The sequence below is a fragment of the Ciconia boyciana genome, chromosome 11, assembly GCF_034638445.1.
Source record: "Ciconia boyciana chromosome 11, ASM3463844v1, whole genome shotgun sequence".
In the NCBI taxonomy this organism is placed as follows: Eukaryota; Metazoa; Chordata; class Aves; order Ciconiiformes; family Ciconiidae; genus Ciconia; species Ciconia boyciana.
The window spans coordinates 22,413,176-22,432,372 of record NC_132944.1 but is presented as its reverse complement, the minus strand read 5'-3'; the positions used below and the strand labels follow the sequence as shown (position 1 = coordinate 22,432,372).

The following is a 19,197-nucleotide window of genomic DNA, read 5'->3' as shown; positions in this document are numbered from 1 at the left end:
TGGGTGGGAGAAAGGGACTGAGAGACCCCTTTTTATGAGTCTTTGTAAGCTGTGCAAACCCCTGTGTCTTCACTTGTCTGGGGGGCTCCAGACGTGGGCTGTGAGCACCGTACTGTCAGCTTATGGCATCGGGTCTTGAACATTTGAGGTGGCTCCTGAAGGTGTCTTATTTCCAGGAGTATCTTTGCTCCCATTTCAGAGGAAGTTTCTGCCCTTCCTGGATCCAGGGAAAAAAAGTACATTTTTCATTCTCCTTGTTCTGAGCTATTTAAAATAGAGAGCTTTCAGGGGCCTGTCTCAGTTTTTCGCTGCGGGGACTGGCAGCGCTCTGTGCAGCGTTATGGGGCTGTGCAGCACTGACAGGTCACAGCAAAACTTCTTTTCCAGGGCTAAAGAAACCTGGGAAGCTGGCACCATGTGATGGTCTGGATGTCACTGTGGTAGGTAGATTCCAGCTGGCTTCAGCCTGGCTGAGACATTCAGGCCATCACCTCCTTTCCCTTCCCGTGCTGCCCTGGGCGGTTTTGCTGCAGGCAGCGATTGCAATATCCCATAAAAACAGAGGTGCGTTTCAGGCAGCGGGCTCTGAACCGCAGAAGTCCTAAGAGACCCCTAAGAGGCTCCTGGCCCCGAGCCGGTGGGATGTGAGGAGAAGAGTATTGATGCAACGTGCTCCCACCTAGCTTGGCCGCTGTGTTCAGCAGTGTCCTACTGATCAGAGGTTAACCCTGAGGTTACGCGTAATTCTGGGTGAAAGCGATGTCGGCGATCGTGCTGTCTGGATCTGACAGGAAAAGATGAGTGCGGGAATCCGGGTCTGTAGCTCATACACGGCTGGCTCGGCATTCCTAGTGGAGGAGACTTTCAGGAGAGATCCCGGATGCTGAGAGTCAGGGCAACTCCCTGGCAAAAGCTTTTCCCAGCGGGTCTTGCAGCAGGTAGTGTGGGATTGCACAGAGGGTCTAGCCCTATTTTCTCCCTCCCTGCATGAGCAGAAATAGCTCTGAAAGCACGTAAAAGGCATGTACGTGTCTCCAGTCCTGGGCTTTGTCTTTCTGCAAGGGTATTTGTAGCTGATGTAATGGATCTCTCCAGAAGAGTGTCTAAATACGCACTGTGTTTGCAGCCTCTGTGGAGCTGTTGGGAGTAATGTGGAGTCATGGTGAGTGTGTGGGATCGCATTTGGAATAAAGGAGGAGTAACTGCTTGACAGGTCTACACGACGTGTGTGCTGTGTGCTGCTGAACACAGCAATTAAACAAGGGCTGCTTTGCCTGTCACAGGGAGGGGATGAAGCAAGCTTGAGTCCTGCTTTGTTCTTCTAGGAAGCCGCCTATTAATATCTGTCCTCCTGAGAAAACTTCCCTGAATGATGAGAGAGATGTAAGGACAAATCTACACGTGCACGCGAGAAAGAAGGTTTCATAACAGAGAATGTCTTTATTGTCAACCTCCTTTGATTGCTCTGAAATCTTTCCTTATAGATCCCACCACAGCCCCGGCGTGCTGCTCCTATCACCCCCCCACCTCCAGAGAAACGCAAGAACGCGCAGATCGCCGCTCCCGTTAAAAGTAAGGACGAACTGCTGTCTAGATCTCGGGCGTGAAACCGACGCTGGGCAATATAAGTCACGGTGCCCGGATGCTTTTGCTTTGTGCTTAGAAGGGCATCCTTATATATATCCTAAATTCCTATAGGTTTTAACACTTATGATCATGGGCTAGTGGCCAGTGCTCCTTCATGTCCTCTCTGATCCGGGAGGGTCTGGGCAGCCTGGCCCCTGCGGAGGGATGCCAGGTACAGCATCCTCCTGGTCCTCCGGTGCCTGTGGCCCTGGGAAACGTGGTGGTCTCCTGGGAGCAAACTCTCTGCCTGCTCGTGTGGCTAATCCGGCCAGCACGCAACCTTGGTGATTTAAGATCTGTGCGGGTGTTTTACTCCCACAGACACCACGGCCGTCTCCCAGCAAGGCAGAGGGAGTTTTCCCTGGCAGCGCAGAGTGCGGTAGTTCACTGGGGGAGCTCGCTGGTAGCAGTTTTAGGACAGGCCCAAGTCTGCTTTTGGCCCCCAGGCTGTCAGGTGCTCTCTTTGTACGGTGCTCGGATGAGGTTTCCATAAAATCGGTGGCTGGGGTCTGTAAGGAGCAGAAATAATACCAGGGGCACGGCCGTGTATACACTGCCCGCAGGCAGGGGAGCTGCTGGTCCTGGGCACTTCAGAGCAGAGCAGGCCAAGGCAGGAGCTTCTCCGGCTTCGGCACGGTTGGGCTGGCAGGGGCAGCGGTCGTCCTGCTGAGCTGCTGTCAGCTTGCCCAAGTGCTCTCCCGTGCCGTGACAGTCACGCCATTAGTGACACAGCCCATCTCAAGCCCCCCCCGTGTCCCCTTGCGAGGAGCAGGGCAGAGCTGTTGACTTGCAGGGAGTCAACTGGAACTTGGGGCTGGCACCAGCTTGCTTAATGGTACGTAATGGTATAGAGCCATTTTTCACTGTGGTGGTGAGAATTCGCAAAGGTTAGTTTCCTTCAACTCCGTATCTTGATTTAATGAAGCATGGTGGGAGCTGTGATTCTGTGAATGCTGCTCTGTGAGGAGGAGGAGGAGGAAAAAAGCGGGATGCTGAACCACTGTGGGAGGGAAGGGCCCTGTTCTTCTGCCTAGCTTGTGCCTGCCGGTGGATGGAGCGGTGGATGGAGCGGTGGATGGAGCGGTGGAGGGCTCCCAGGACCAGTGGGGCAGGAGGGGCTGGAGTTGCCTGCAGAGGCGCAGCAGAGGCGTTTCGCACGTCTGTCCCACCGGCCCTTCCTTGGGTGTGGGGGAAGCTGCCTTCCCCGCGAGCTGGGCTCCCCGTGGGGTGCGTGCCTTCTCTTCCAGCACCAACATCAGCTCCTCTCGTGAAGCTCTAGATGAAGGTAGCCCAGTGTTTGCCCAAGTAGCTGTTTTCATAGTCGGGGAAGGACTTGGATACATTTCTGCCCCCTAGAAATGAATGGATAAGGTTTACCAAAAATATATATTGGACCAGGCAAAAGGAGAGAAAAAAATCTTAACACCTCTTTGCTTGTAGTGGATTTTTCTCCTTGGAAGGTGGGGCAGCTACCACTGCGAGAGCTAGTCGGAACTAGATGTGGGGGGAGAAATACAGTAGAGCAGATAACGTGGAGGCTTGTGAAAGCGGTGGATGCTAGCAGGGCTGCGGGGCTCGTGATCAAATGTTGGAGAGCGCTGAAAGGGAGAGACTAGGGCTGTTGTCAGCCAAATGTTTCCTTCACCGTTGGTGCTAACCGTGGTGTGCAGTCGGTGAGGTTCGTGCAAGAAGGAGGCGTGGGCTGGCGTGTGAAGCCTTCGGTGTCTTGCAATTCTCAGGCACCATCGTTCAAAAGTGCGGGCTTAGATCCTGAATGCAGAAAAAGGCCGTTGCTAAGCCAGGGGGAAAAGACTTTCCTGTCCCTTAGTCCTGTCCCTCCCTCCCTCCCTTCCCCTGGTAAAACACTGAGCCCTTTGAAGGGTATTCATCTCAATAGAGTAGTTTTCCCCTTTCTAAAGAGGTGATTGTGCGTGAATGCTCCAGAGAGAACTGGTACAATTTTGCTTTGAGATAAGCGAGGCAGGAAGAGGAGTTAAACTGCTCTGGTCGCATGCACAATGAGCCTTTTAATGGACTGCACTGTAGCAATTTGTTTTGGGCTTGTTTTTTTTTTTCTTTTTTCCTTTGATGCTGTTGCTAAGGCATTTTTAATTGTTCCCTTTCAGATGCTATTGAAATTATCCCTGGGTCAGCTTCTAGCACCTCCTCTATAAGCACGACATCCCTGGATACCTTGTACACCGCTTCTTCTGCGTCGGAGGCTGCTCTCCCGACGGCCACCTCCAGTCCTGCCAACACCCCACCCCCTGTCCCCAGCCGGAGTGTCCACACCACGATAACGCGTAATTTGGACGCCGGCTCTGTGGCCCACTCCCGCTACGGGACTTCCCCAAAGGATGGGGCCAGCAAATCTCCCCAGACCAAGAGGGCTGCCCTGGCACCGCCGGCTGAAGGGGGGACCCAGAGGTCCCACACTGTGGATGGGGAGAAGACTTCTCAGGTGAAGAAAGCTGCCCCGGCCCCCCCTGCAAGCCTGGATGCCTTCAACTCCCTCTGCCTGGAGGATAAGAACGTGGCTGTGGTGGAGCCGGTGCCACCAGAACCCAGTGGTCTGGCGGCGTCCGTGCCCAAGACGATAGGTGCCGAACTGATCGAGCTGGTGCGCAGGAACACCCACCTCAGCTACGAGCTGTCCCGTGTGGCCATCGGCGTGGTCATCGGCCACATCCAGACCTCCATTCCAGCAACCAGCAGCATCATGGAGCAGATTCTCATCTCCGTGGTGGAGAGTAAGGTAACACGTGTGGGGCTGGGCCGGGGGGCTGCTGCAAAGCACCTCCTAGCATCAGGCAGAGCATGTTACGAGCTCAGTGAGCTCTCCTGACGTTTGGGATGAGAAGTGCAGTGGGATCCTAAAGGAAAGGGGAGGGATGCTAGATGGGGTAGATGTCTAGCCAAGGGAACCAGGGGTTTAAACCAGGTCCGAGGACTGGTAGCAGGAAAGTGGAAAACAGGTGAGTTTCTTCCCCGAGTGAGCTGCGGATGTACGGCATAACCTTGAGTTTGGAGCTGGGGGTGAGAGGCGAGACCAGCTGAGAGGGCCCTTGGTGCTGGGAAGCACTGGTGGGCTGTGGTGGAGGGGTGGGTGTCTCAGATGAGCCTGCGGTTTGGGGAGAGGGTGATGAGATGGACGGCAGTGAATGGAACCAGGGAGCCCATCAGGTAGGAGGTGACGGCCTTCCAGGTCCCCAGGACAGCGCTGGTGACAGAGCAGTGGTGGGAAGGGATGCAGCGGGGCTTGAGGCACGCTGAGAAAGCTCTGACGTGAGTTGTTGACCGCTGATTGTGAAGGCTGGCGGAGAACCATTGTGGCAGCATAGAATCAGAGAAAGAAATGAATAGTGACTTTTTAAAGAGGTATTTTCCGTTATGAATGCGACAAATAGAAGCTGAGGAAAATGGAGGCTTCGCAATAAGTGCTTCTTTATAGAAACCTTTTATAAAATAATGCCTTGTATAAACTTGTTTTCTTCTGGGGTGCTGCACGTCCTCCATGTAGATTCAGCATGCCTACGCACACTATAAATCTGCACGGATTCTCGTACCTTTTGACGATGGAGCCTCCAAGACTTCTGTATGTCTGGCCTGGTCTTTCATCAAAGTGAGGAAAAATAGTTTTCCATAGATGCAAACCTCTCTATTCTATAACACACGCTTCAGCCCTGTCTTTTTTTAAAAAATCATGGAAAAGTAGTTTTTCAGCCACTGGAGGAAGAGCATTATCTTGAGCTTGTTCTAAATAAACCTTATGCCAAAACGGTCGTATATTCCTTCTTCCTCTGCTGCAGATACGCAAGGAGGGAGATAAAAGGATGCTTCTTGCAGCAGTCATTGAAATGGCAAAGTGCACCTGGGCAGCCCTCCGCTTCAGCTCCAGGGATAATACATTTCAGCTCCCACTTGCTGAATACAGCCCCGAGGAGTACGTTTCATATCAACATCTAAGACTGGAGTTCCATTGCTAATGGCAAGATTATAATGAACTGTTCAGAGGCATTTGAATATGGAAAACTAATGGCATTCAAATTTTAGATCAAATCATAATCTGGTTAACTGTTTGTGCTGAATAGAGGGTCCTATAAGCAATCATCAAGTCTCAGTTTGTGGCCGTAACCCAACAGTTAATTGCTTCCTACTTCTGTAACAATACCGTGTCGATGTGCGATCTAGATTCAGCACAAAAATTTAGCTGTTTCAAGCAAATGCTCTGGCTCTGCCTTGCATGCTAGGAAGTGCAGTTTTCTGTTATTTGGACCTTGGATGAGATTTGAATGTTATTTTTGTCTTTAATACCTGTTCTTGGGATACAATAAGCTTAATTCCACAGAAGTCATTTAGTGCCAGGTTTCTGCAGAGGGGATTTGAAAACCTCAATTTCGTGGCCATTGCTGCAGACCAGCCTGAAAAAGATGGGAAGAAATTCTGATGCTGGTGCAGGGGCGAGTATGGATCTACCCACAACTGATACGGTGTCCGTCATCTAGGACATCCGCAGGACTTAAAAATGCCTGGTACAGTCTGGAGACACAGAAGGTGGTCCTGTCCCATCTCCTAATACCTCCTCATTACCTGTCTTGAGCGGTACTGCTTTCCGGAGGGCCTGGGTGGACTTGCACGGTGCTCAGGTGTAAATGTTGTGGTTGTGGTGTGCGTTTTTCCAGAATGTCCCACGGGGAAGACGTAGCTCTGCTGATAACGCGGGTGCCTGGTCCCAGGTGAGGTTGTTCACCTGGTGTAGACGACCAGCTCTAACAGTTATAAGGGCAGTCACGTGTGGTCGTAGGGTGGCTGTACTGCCGTAGCTTCGCTGGCATAGTTTATTGGGACAAATTATTATCGTTGACTTTGTGTTGTTCGTTATACCAAATCGTTCCACGATCTCAGGGGTTTCTGTGTAGAATTGTTGCTGAGTCATCAGTTCTAGGCCAAGGGCTTTTTTTTTCTTTAGTTTGTAACTTCTGAAATCCCTCTAGACCCCAATCCATGCAAATACGTGGTCAATTCTTCTTTTGCATATTTTTCAAGGTTTTTCTTCCACCTCCTAAAACAGAGCGAGAGATCAGCTTTGATTTAAAGCGTTGGTCTGCTCATAGTACATATCATACCTGCTTCAACCTTTTGTATCACATTAATTCTTTAATGAGTTATATCCTTTCTATTCCTCTTCCAGTCTTAATTTGAAGTCAGATCACCAGTTTACAAAATCAATTCCGGAATCCATTACCTCGCTCCTGTCCCCAGTGCCTTCTGAAGGTTGAATTGCAGTGGCACTTCCCTCTTGTCTACCTTGCTGCTCCTCCAGCCTGGAGTCTGCCCAGGCACGTGGTTTCAAGAGGACAAAAGACCCTTCTGCTGGGACAGCGTCATGCTCCTGCTTTTAGAGAGGTGACATAAGGCTACGCCGGGGGAACAGCAAAGACAAGGAGGGTGCTGAGGTGCTCACGCCTTAGGAAAGATGCTTCAGAGGTACCGTAGTGCTTGGGGAAGCCTGATCTGCAGGAGGAAATGTGCTGAGTTGGCTTCCCCGTGGCAGGATTTGGTCTGGCCTTGGAAATGGCCCCTCTTCTTGTCCTTGAGCCAGTTCTGCTGAGCGGCATGGTGACCGGGCAAGATGTGCAAAGGGAAATGAACCCTCTTTTCAAGGGAGCTGCTGCAGCGACCGTCTAAACTGGAGCTGGCTTTCATGGGAACTCATTTGAAATTTGGACGTAACTGAAGATAATATAGATGCTGCCTGCTTTTCAAGCATCTAGAGAATCACTTGGATTAGTGTGTATTGGTGATATGTGATTGCCTTCAGCTCTGCTGAATTATCTCCCATCTGAGAGGAGGGGGTAGCACTGAAAATGTCTTGTCTAGGGAGGTCGACTTCAGGATTTATTAAACTGAGTGTGAGGCAAGAAAAATTGCCTCATACGCAAGCTAGCTACACCTTGAGAGGGAGCGCTCAGAAATCACTTATCTGCTTTTTATTAAATTAGCATTGCTGTGTTCCACGTGTGACTCAGACCATCTCCGGTTGCCTTAAATTTAAGCTTGAAAACTGCTGACAAAGGTCTGTAATTCAGTTCAGTCTTATAGATCAGCCCAGGCTGCTGGGTGGGGTCGAACGGTTCTTGGATGTGTTGGAGATGGAGGAACAAGCTAGGAAGTTGGTGTGGGAGGTGATGGATTTCTGGAGGGGGTTTCCCTTGTGCAGTGCTGGGCTGTGACCGGCTCCCAGCTGCCCCTCACCAGCGCCCAATGGCCGCCTGTTGTCACCAACGAGCCCTGACCAACCTCGTGGCTAACGTGGCCGAGCTCCCTCTGCTTCCCCCGGATCCACACAGGCCGCCTCTCGCGTGCAGGTCCCGTTCATTCATTGATTCGGCTTTGCTTAAAGGAGAATTGCTTTTGACAAGACACAAATGCTGCTCTGGGGCTCGGCTTTTCCCCGTGGGAGCTTTGTCCCTCTGCTCGCCTGGGACAATGGGAAGGTCAGCAGGGTGAGCGCTTTCAAGGCTGACTCCTTTGACTGGGCTGTTAGCGTGCCTACGTAGGGCTCCTCCTTAGCGTGAAATATTGTAAGAAATGTGAATCTGGAGGCGGGGAGGAATGCATTAGTGCTTAGGCAAGTCCTTTGCTCGCTAATTGCTTGAGGAACCTTTATGAAGGTCTGTGCCAGAGTCTTCACAGGCAGCCATCTCGGCGCAGCTGTAGATGGGCCACGTTCATCCAGAGAGAGCTGCTGCTGAGTACCTCGGCAGAGCAAACATGCGTAGGGCTGCAGATGGCCGGGACACCTGGAAAGCGAAGGCTTTGGAGACCTTACTGAAGCATAGCTAACATGGTGGTTGAAAGCCAAGCGCTCCTCTTCTCCCCGTGACACCTTGCAGGTCTGTGCAGGGCAGGCGTTGCCTCCCTGCAGAGCCGACCTGCCCCGCGATGGGGCTGTGTCCCTGGGGTGCCCAGCCAGCAGCAGACCTGCCGCTGCGGAAGGAGTTCATGCGAAGGGCCTGCCCTGGGGAGCTTGGCTGGGCTGAAGTCAGGTGTCTCTCTTGCACCACGTTTAATGTGGTTTAGCGGCCGCCGAGGTGCCTGGCAGTCTGCGTGTGTCGAGAGCAGTGTTAGCCACTTGGTTTTTAGAGATGCTGCTGTACTGGGAAGAGTTTGCTGCCCCAGAGGAGGAGGGAAGCCCCCTGAAATGTGCATAAAAACCTGCTGTAGGGTTTACCCAAGGGGGATCTGGGCTCATCTGGAGGGAGACTGCTGGTAGGTGTGCACACCCACGGCACTGCGGGTCTGCCGTGCTTGCTGGCGTGGTGGTGGGGAGGGAGGCATCGGAAGGGGGCGAGGAAGAAATAGGAGGAAGAGCTCGGCAGGACGGCAGCTGGGTTTGCATGGCAAACATGACCATCTCTGAGCGGTGTCGGTGCGATGAGGTTCCCAGAATGTTTTTGAGTGGCTCAGGAGGAACAAAATCCCTGCAGCAGTTTGTTGTGCTGGGCTGAGGGGAGGGAACTATTTGAAGCAGCAAGATAATGCAAAGTGGCGTTGTTAGAAATACCGAAACATCCTCCTGCTTATGGACTCTCCAGCAGATTCCTGGAAACGACCGTATGACGAGGCTGCAGGTTGAAGTAGCTGCCAGGATGTTTAATAAGCAGAGACCTGACCCCGGTGGTGGGCGGGCTGAGAATGGTGCTGAGAGTGCATTGAGACGGTGCGCGGTGTAGTTACAGCAGTCGGATTGAAGGGCTTCTTAATGGATTGATCTCATCCAAGTCCATTAGGAGCTTGATGCTCGGTGGAGTCGTAGCGGCTGCAGATGAAGGATTGGAGGAAGCAGATTAGTGATAAGAGGCTGAATAGAGTGATCGTTAAAATGAGTACTCATTAAAATGCTCATCCAAAAAGACATCCCAGCAGTGGACAGAGGTAGGACCAGCCCTGTGCTGCTCCGGTGAGGGGGATGTGAGTATGGTACATAAACGGAGAACCCTCTCCCAAGCAGCTGGGACACGTGGGGACAGGCAGGCGATGGTGCAGGGTTGTAGGTCCTCCTGAAGAGAGGAGGAGACGGCGAGACCAAGGAGTCTTTTTCACCAACGTGATAAATCACCATTCAGTGGGAGATTCTCCTGCGTTTGTGCTCAGCTCCTGAAAGCTGCCGTCCTCTCTCAGAGCTGGTTACCTGGTTTTCTGCCTGGTTTTACCTTGGCCATCCACAGCTTCCCAAAATTTTAAGAGCATACAGAGGCTTGTGTTAAACGAGCACGCTCCTTCCTTCGTTACCTGCCTGACAAAGATGATGTAATGAGCAGCGACAAAAAGAACACTTTTTTAATTATATAATTGAAGCACTGAATTGAAGTCCTAATTAGTTCACACCCAAAGCAAATTACTAACAATTCTGTCTCTAATAAAGCAGGCGAGACGTTATGTTAAACCTGCAGTGGTTTTCCCAGAAAGGGCTGGAGGGTTGAAGATGTGCAGGGCAGGTGCTGCTCCCGCACTTGGCGGTGCGGGTGTGCGACTGTGTGCATCGCCACTGACACAAGACGTGGGCTTGTGTCTCCGAACAAAAGCATTCTGCTCTGCTTGTAATGTGAGGGTCTGCTTACAGGCTCGCTGCCCCCGGCCGCACAGCCGGCCTGTTGGAAGTCCAGGACAGAGCTAAGTCTTCTCCAGGTTTCCAGGAGGAGAAGACACTGTGCAGTAGCTGGGTGTCCTGGCTGGTAGCAGTAAAGGCGTTTTCACACTGAGTGATCGTGACTTGTCACTGCACGCTGCAAGACGGCTTCATCCAAAAATTGGTAAGGGCTTGGTCTCAGTAAGTGGGTTCTCCCTCTTGCTTGAATTTCTCAGCTCCGTTTTCTTCCACCTTGCTGATCTCCTGCTGCTTGTTGTCACTGCTGCCAAACCCTCGTGTATATAATTTAAGTTCTCCAAATTAGTCCTTACTAATTAGTCCTCTTAATGGTGCCTGGCCTCGTCACCTGTAATCAGCCTGGTTCCTTGTGCTGGTCCCCCCTCTTGCCCTGATCTCAGGAAACCAGGTAGTTCATATGATACACTGAGGTCCTAGAGGGTTATCCTAAATCGCAGGCTGCAGCAGCTGCCGGGGCAGGTTAACTGCTGCCTGACTACTCCTCTCTCTTTCTCCAAGGAGAGGAGAAGTGTCAGAAAGACAACGGAAGAGTGAAGCCTGCATGGCAAGGGTTATGTATGAGGTGGAAGTGGTGGGGATGCAGATGACAGCAATTTGAGAAAGGAGTACGTGCAGTAAGATTTGCTGGGTTAGTCTGCATCGTAGCCACAGGCTTCAGAGCTGCTGTGAACGGTGGTTGAGCTCTGCTGTTTGGAAGAAAGCAGAACCAAAGCAGCCCAAGATGAATTGGTTCCCATCCTTGCTGCGGAAGATGGCAGACCTAGTATTGAGCAGTTGGCACGTAGAGTCCCACTGGGATGGTTTAACTCCAGCCGGCAACTAAGCACCACGCGGCCGCTCGCTCGCTCCCCCCCGGTGGGATGCGGGAGAGAATCAGAAGAGTAAAAGTGAGAAAACTCCTGGGCTGAGATAAAGACAGCTTAATAGGAAAAGCAAAAGCCGCACATGCAAGCCAAGCAAACCAAGGCATTCCTTCGCTCCTTCCCACGGGCAGGCAGGTGCTCAGCCATCTCCAGGACAGCAGGGCTCCATCACGCGTAACGGTGACTTGGGAAGACAAACGCCATCGCTCCCAACGTCCCCCCCTTCCTTCTTCTTCCCAGCTTTATACACGGAGCATGACCCCATATGGTGTGGGATGTCCCTTTGGGCAGTTGGGGTCAGCTGTCCTGGCTGTGCCCCCTCCCAGCTTCTTCTGCACCCGGCAGAGCACGGGGAGCTGAAAAGCCCTTGACGAGTGCAGCAACGACTAAAACATCTCTGTATTATCAACACCGTTTTCAGCACAAATCCAAAACACAGCCCCATACCAGCCACTATAAAGAAAATTAACTCTATCTCAGCTGAAACCAGGGCACCCACCCAAGTGTTTGCTCCGAGTCAAGGATTAAAGGAACATCTGTCCCTTTCAGGCTGGAGGGACGGGGCAGTGAAGGGAGCTTCTCCTTCCTGGAGGCAGCTGTGCAGCGTGGTGGTTTTGCGTCCCAGCACACATCCGTTTTACTGGACGTGAGCCTGGAGCTGTGCTCGGCCGCTGCCTGGCAGCGGTCCTGGCCCGTGCCGGGCTGGTTTGGCTTTCCCTGTTCTCAGGATGATTTTCAGAGTCTACAGTGTGTCCTCCGAAGGGCTTCTGAACGCCTGCCCGATGCCCGCACCCAGAAGGAAAACCAGGGTTTTCCTTGTTTTGTGGGGAGGTAATAGAGTACCTTTGGGCTCACTGAGGTTGGGTCGCCCCGTGCTCTTGGCGTGCTGGGCTGCTTTTGTGAAGGATGTGGCGTGTTTGGCTGCCCTGTGGGAAGGGCTCATGAGGGTTTAGCTGGTACCGAGCGTAGTTCTCTGGCCAAGCATTTTGGTTTTTCCTGTAAGTGTGTTGAAATGTGCAGAGGGCTGTGGTCATCTGAGTTGGCTTCTCGCCTTAAGTTCCTCTCTTACAGGAAACGGGCATTCCCTTACCGCAGCGTTCGCCTCCCCAGGGCGGGCGGGCAGCCGGTGGGGTTCTGCAAACGCCCTCTGGTTTGCTGCGAAGGGAGGTGGGGAAGTTTGCGGTGTGCGTGTGCGCTAAGAGGTTACAATTATGTGACCTAGGAGAGACTCAGGTACAAATTCCCGCAGCTTCGGGATCATCGGTTTGCCAGGATCAGCCTTAAGGTACTAAAAGCAGTAAGAAAAAAGGGGTGTAGCTCTGTCTGAGTGAGGTTTCTTGGGTTCTTCAACATCCTCAGAAGACAGTTAATGCTCCAGCAGGATGGTGGCAGCTTGGATTTGAAGACTTTCTGACCACGCACCAGTTCTGGCACCTATTTTCATTCATTCACTGCATTAGCTGTGCAAGGAAAGGAGGCGGGTAGAGGCTCCAAAAGTATGAGAGCTGAAATAACACATGTGTCTTAAACTTGCTGTCTTTTTGCTGCCAGCTCTTGACTGAATGAGGCCAACTGCCAGTCCCGAGACAAAGATTAGAGGAAACGGGCACCCAAACAACAGCTAGCTGTCAGGGCCCCGCTAACCAGTGGTTTTGCTATCGTGCAGAACCTGAGCGCGGGGCTGCCCTCGGGACAGATCTGCCACGACGAGCAGCGGCTGGAGGTGATCTTCGCAGATCTGGCCAGGCACAAGGACGATGCTCAGCAGCGCAGCTGGGCGCTCTACGAGGATGAGAATGTCATCTGCTGCTACCTGGAGGAGCTGCTGCGCATCCTGGTGAGTACCTTTCTCCCGTTATAGGCAGAGCAGGCGGTCCCAGTGAAGTTCTTTTTTTCTGACCTCCTTCGCCGCTGCGTTGCCATCGGATCTGCTGTTTCGGAGGGCGTAGGTTTCTTGTGCATCCCTATCAATGTGAAGCCCTGCCCTCGTGTACGGGGTCTGCAGTGCTCTTGAACTGCCTTCCGCTCCACCTTGCAGAGCTCTTCTGAAAACAGTCGTAGGCCTGTTCTTCGTGGTAGCTGTGGTGTTTACCTGTCACAGGAGAATATAAACCCTCACCTCCAAAACTAAAAACTGTCGTCCCGCAGCAAACCTAGAAGTTTGCTGGGAGTGTTGTTGCACTCCTAGGCCCATATAAAATGTCTTCCATTTAAAATGTCCTCTGTGGCTGGGAAGTACCTGCGGGGTGAGGCCCATTAAATGCAAAGAAAACTCTTTGCTTGTCTTGAACGTGAGCTTCAGAGCTATTTTTGTGAGCAAGTATAAAGTGGCTCACCACATCTGTGCGTGTAGGAGAGGTACATCCCCGTAGCGCAGCAGTGGGAGATCCTGTCCCAGTGCTGTCACTAGCGCATCCAGTCCCATACGTGTACTGGGAGCGTGATGGTACGGGAGCTGCCGCTCAGCGCAGTGACGTGGTCTGTGTTATGAGCGCTGGTGTGAGGTTTGCTCTGGCGCTCGTTTCATATTCCTCTCCAGCTCTGGCATAAGCGGAACAGATATTTTTTTGCGTAATAAATGCCAGTGTCTTTGTCAGTCAACGTATGGCCTGCCACCTCGCTGTGGGCCTGCAGGGCAAGGCAGAGGGGGATTTTGTGCAACCATTTCCTCATAGTTTAGGGGTGGGAGGAGATGTACAATACTTCTCAGGGTGGGAACGGCGCTGGAGCTGCCGCGTGCGACTGCGTGATGCACTGATCAAGCTGCTGCTCGGGTCATGGGCACTGTTTTTTAGATGTTTTCAGCCCAAGACATGCTGTATGGCAGAGACGTTTCTCAAGAATTCACTTTGATGCAGAATCTGCAGGGTAGCTGTTATTGAGCTGGTTTTGTGCTCTGCCTTCAGTTTCTCTGTGAGATGGTTGGGTTGGGGCTACTGAGATCTGAAAGCAGCTGGCCTCCCTCGAGGTCCCTGCAGCAGGCACCTTGCTGCTTTGATGTGCCGCTGGGCTGACCTGTTCATTCCTGCTTCCAGACAGATGCAGACCCAGAAGTTTGCAAGAAAATGTGCAAGAAGAATGAGTTTGAATCCGTCCTGTCCCTTGTGGCGTATTATCAGATGGTAAGGTGGCAGAATGCATCTAATATCTCTTCTTTTTGAGGTTTCCATGAAGATGTAAAAGAGCAACGGTGCTATGATGAATATGTAAGACGTTCCCGCTGGATAGGGCAGTTCTGTGAACGAGGCGGAGTTGCAGCACATCCCTTTTGCATGGTGGCTAATGTCAGTGCTATGCATGCAAGCTGTACGGAAGAGCAGAGGATGCTGTAGACTTGGAAGCGGTAGCTAGCACTGTGGAGGATAAAGCTTGCTGCTTTTATTAGCTCCGTTGAGGGACAGAATCGGCATCGGTAATGTCTAGAGGAAGGATTTCCGAGGATGCCTTGGGAAAGCTGACAGGCTGTGACTGCTGCTCTTCTAATTGATGCACTCCTGTGCGTTAGTAAATAGCTTTGCTTAGGAAAGTAGGTTGTGAGTAGAAGCCCTGGGAATGAGGAAGGAAATCAGTATTCAGAGGAAGAAATGGAATTTTTGCCTGCAGTGCCTACGCAGCGTTGCTTTGCCCCTCTCCTTCCTGGAACTCGCTGTTGTAGGACTCTGCAGGAGTTGGAAACTTGTCCCCATCTTGTCCCTAAGTCCCCAGCTACAGCACATCAAGCCTTGTGGCATTTAGCTTTCATCTGGCACTTGCGTGTCTGAACCCAGAGCTCAGCATCGGGGTGCTGTAGCGTATCTGAGAGCAGTGGAAAGGCAGGCTTAACGCAGCCTGCTGGCTTTCACTGCCTGCTCTTCTCTGACCAGCGTTTCAAGGAAGCCTGGCCGGGTGGAGAGCAGTTGGGTCTCCTGTCCTGGCTGGTCATGTCCAGTGCCAGGGCTTGGCTCACTCCTGCTCTGAACCCTGGGGCTGTTGGCTGAGGCTGGAGTATGAAGGTTACCCCAGCACCAGAGCTCCTGCGTGGGAGCTGCAGGATGAGCGTTGCCTTCGCTGGAATCCCTGCATGTCCCAAAACTTTCTGGTTGTACCCTCTGCTCCCAGCACAAACCCGACAGCTTCACAGTGGAGGAGCTGCTCCCATCCTGCCCGTTAACCATCACGTGCTGAAGAGGGTTTGCAAATATTGTGTTGTGAGGAAACATCCTTCAGAGCAGCGTTTGCAAAACTCAGTGTGCTCAGAGAATCCTGGCTACCCAGAAAATTAAATCTCTGTTTGCTGGGGATGGGTGCAGGTTGTTGATTTGTATTATATTAAGTGGGGCATTTCAGATCTGAGCTCTGGCTGCCGCCTGCCATCTGACCGCACGTGCTAACAGCCTGTAGCCAGCCCAGTTGTGAAGTCACTGTAAAAGGACTCCTACGCTGTTGTTAAAAGCTGGTAGAGCTGCTGGGTTCACCGTCACCCTGGGAGGGTCTGTAGCTTCCCAACAGGGGGAACTTTTAGCCAGTTATGTGTCTGCCATAGAGCAAGCCCTCATCGGGAACATCATTCGATCTAATAAATTGTTTTTGCAGGAACACAGGGTGCCGTTACGGCTGCTGCTGTTGAAGTGCTTTGGAGCCATGTGCAACTTGGATGCTGCAGTCATCTCAACGCTTGTAAACTCTGTGCTGCCGATGGAGCTGGCCCGGGACATGCAGACTCACACCCAAGGTGAGCCAGAGCTGCTGTACCCGGGTCCCCAGGGACGCGTCTTTCCATTCGATGATTTACAGCGGCACTGGTGGGCCCTCGCTGCCTGACTGCTCTGCTTGCCCAGTGCGCTGGGGAGAAGGGTGTCTGGTTTTGAAGTTATCCGGGTTGTTACAGCTGTAAGTGGAGAACGCATGGGAGGGGATGTTTCAGTCCAATGATGCAAGGCCCTCTAGCTCTTGAACATGCCATTAGTGATCTGCATGGCTGCTTGTAGATGCATTAAAGCACATTTTGAGCTGTTCTAGTTTGTTTCATGATGTTGACGGGAGACACCTGCAGATCGCAAGATCTCTGCAGCCTCTTATAGGCAGTTTTTCTTGATACTTTACACAAGATCTTTGCAGTGTTTGTTGCTGGTGAATGAGATGTGTGCTGGTTAAAGGAAAGGACCTTCTCTCCACCACTGTACCAAGGGAGATGGTAGTGCTGTTAACAAAGTTGCGGTCTTGGTCCTCTGCAGGATAGTGCCACAGCCCTGCTTTCTCCTGCTCTTTGCTTTCCATACCCAGGCTTTGCCCTCACGTTCCTTCTACTTCATGCTCCTGCTCCCTTTTGTTAGGATGACCTGTCCCTGCTATTAACAGGAACATCCTCCCTGCCCTTTGAGCTCCACGTACTCGAAAGCTCGGTGGTGGTGGTGCCGTCAGATTTTGCTAGCGCTGTGCCTCAGAGCTCATGCTTAGCCCAGTGTCCTGTATCTCCCAGCAGCCAGGAGCAGATGCTGAGGAAGAACCTAAGGACAAGGTGAACATGTAGTAATATCCCCTGCCGTTACCTTCCAGCCGCCCGTGCGTGCCCGGCCCTGAGCAGTCACAGCTTTGCTTCCCATTTTGAAGTCAACCTGTAGCCACCAGCGCTGGCAGTGGCATACACTACATTTTCTCTTAAAGGGATATTGAAAATCCATTGGTTTGTGCTAATCACAGCCAACAACTACAGTTGAGTGACCATGTGGATCAAATCCCAATATCTGGAGCCCCGTATTTGGAGCCTCGCTGCCCTGATTGCAGTCTGTAGCCTGTTGGTTTGCTGTGAGTGTGGTGGAGCTGTGGAGAAGCTTAATCTGGTGATGAGATCGTGTAGGGATTGACAAGTCTGCGCAGAACAGGGACCGTCACATCCATTTCATGTGAGCCAAGTAAATGTCCAAGACGACAACCTTGGACGTGCATAATAGATGTCCCTGTCCCCAGCATCCCACCACAGACTGTGCCAGCCCGACTGCGTGGTGGACAGGACTAATGGGGCTCAACTGGTGTCTGGAAGGGGGTGCGAGAGGTGAAAATCAAGCCTGTTGCAGAAGGCTTTGCGCTCGCCTTTGCTTAGACGCTTTGAAGTGTGGGCATTTCAAAGGTGGGGAGTGCCTGAAAAATCATGTTTCAGCTCAGGGCAGGGCAACGCACTGTGGTGTGGAGAGGGACTGAGCGCATTACGCCTGTGTTGGCTACGCTTTCTCTTTGTGCTACCGCTGCTTATCGATTCCATGCAGTGAACTTACCACGCTGATGGTGTTTCATCTGGCTATGCACGAGAAGCCTCTTCTCTAGGCTGAGGTTTTACTGCCCAAGAAGCAAATAATACTTGGTTATGGGACTATGACTGTGCTTCTGTGACAACATTACTCCTGATTTTGTGCTGCCAAAAATAAACTTAATTGTGCATCCATCACTAATTCATAAAGATTGTCTTCTGGTGAGCGTTTTCTGCACCATGCTCAAACAGGCTTCAGCCTCCGGCTCTGTTCCCCGAGCTGCCTTTGTGCAGGCAGGGCGGGCTGGTCCTGGGCATTCACGGGGCCCCTTGTCACTCCCTGCCTGTCGCCGTGTTGCTGTCCAGGGCATTTTCCCAGGTGCTGCGTTGTCCCAGATAGCACAGCTAACTCGGCCTCTTGCCCGCGGCGGGGCATCGAGCCCTGACTTAGGTGACTTCAGCACACCTTTGCTGATCTCCACGTAGCGCTTCTGGTTGAAGCAGGGCTATCTCCCACCAAGTGCTAGCTCTGCTTTGGGGACCTAAAAAGCATCGCGGTGGAAGTGAGTGAAAAGTGGCTCTGCTACGTCCTCTGAACGGCCAAGCTGCAGCTCTGCAGCGTCCCTTCTCTCCCTTGCTTCGTCTCAAGGTGAGGGTTTTTTTCCTTCCTTGCTGTAATACGTAGGTAGTGCAGTTGAAGGGTGAAGAGCTGCTCCTCCTTTGCTGACAGATTGCTTTTGGTTACAGGAGCCTCCCAAATCCGTGTCCCGATCCCACGCTGCCCTCCTTGTGCTCAGCTTATGGCAGGCGCTTGCGCAAATGTCGTCTGTGCAGCATCCAGTCCCCTTGGCCTTTGCAGCGGGGCTGCAGAGAAGTAACCATCCTTGACCCAAACGCCTCTGTCCTTCAGAGGTGTTTTAGGGCATTAGTAGTTCCCTCCTGCCATTCCGGTGCTTACTGCTCCATGTCCTGCCAGCAAATGGCAAGCGGTACCTTGAGTGAAAACATGACCTTGAATCCTAGAATGACTTGAGCTTATTTTAGTACTAGAAACTGGGGAATAGCAGCTGATCCGTGACATGCCGTGGAATAGCTAATCCCTTCTACGGGTGGCAGGGGCCAGAGCAATTGGTGCCAGCACTCAGCAACTGGGGAGCGTTGAACCGGCTGCAGCAGCTCTGTGGGATCCCTCCTGGCTTGTTACTGAAGAGCAGCCGAGGCAGGAGCTCTGTCTGTGGATGCTGGGCGCCTTTGATGAGAAGGCGCTTTACCCTGGGGCTGATGCAGGCGTGTTGGCTGCTGGCCAGTTCTTCTGCCAGATGCTTGGGTCTTATTGCTTCTGGGCAGCCACTTCCCTCTGCTGCGGCCGGCCTGCACATCTATCAGTGTTAGAAGAGCTTATAATAAGCCACAGCGAGGCAGAATTAGCCAGAACAATTCCAAAGAAAACAGACGGGGATAATCCGCTCTGTAATCGTGACTTTCTCCCTTGTCGCAGCTCAGTGTACGTGCAAGTCAGCTGTTGGGCTCTTTTTACTTGAGTTGTAGACAGTTGTGTCTGCTCCCAGTGCCCAGATTTTGCACTGCTGTGTTTAGAGGTTGGAAGGAAGGTCTTTGAAGGCCTCTGAGAAATACCTTTCATACATAATAGCAGCTTTCTTACCAGTACCTCAGCAGGCTTCGGAAATGCAGGCTGGTGAGCAAACAGCCGCATCTCTCTTGCCCTTCACGGCCACTTGAGTGATGCTCATCAGTCTGTCGTCAGCAGAGTCCCTCTGCTTCAGGAGAGTTGTATTAGTGCTATTTACTTTTTT

At 52.2% G+C, this 19,197-nt stretch overlaps 1 protein-coding gene across 1 annotated transcript in view; it reads left to right on the top strand.

The window, feature by feature from the left end:
- Positions 1 to 19,197, top strand: part of NCKIPSD (NCK interacting protein with SH3 domain) — a 56,175-nt gene that overhangs the window by 27,402 nt on the left and 9,576 nt on the right. Inside the window, exons 4-8 of the mRNA XM_072876154.1 lie at positions 1,485 to 1,572; positions 3,753 to 4,381; positions 12,827 to 12,997; positions 14,196 to 14,282; positions 15,733 to 15,871. Coding sequence (XP_072732255.1) covers positions 1,485 to 1,572; positions 3,753 to 4,381; positions 12,827 to 12,997; positions 14,196 to 14,282; positions 15,733 to 15,871 — 1,114 coding nt within the window. The remainder of the gene's footprint in view (positions 1 to 1,484; positions 1,573 to 3,752; positions 4,382 to 12,826; positions 12,998 to 14,195; positions 14,283 to 15,732; positions 15,872 to 19,197) is intronic.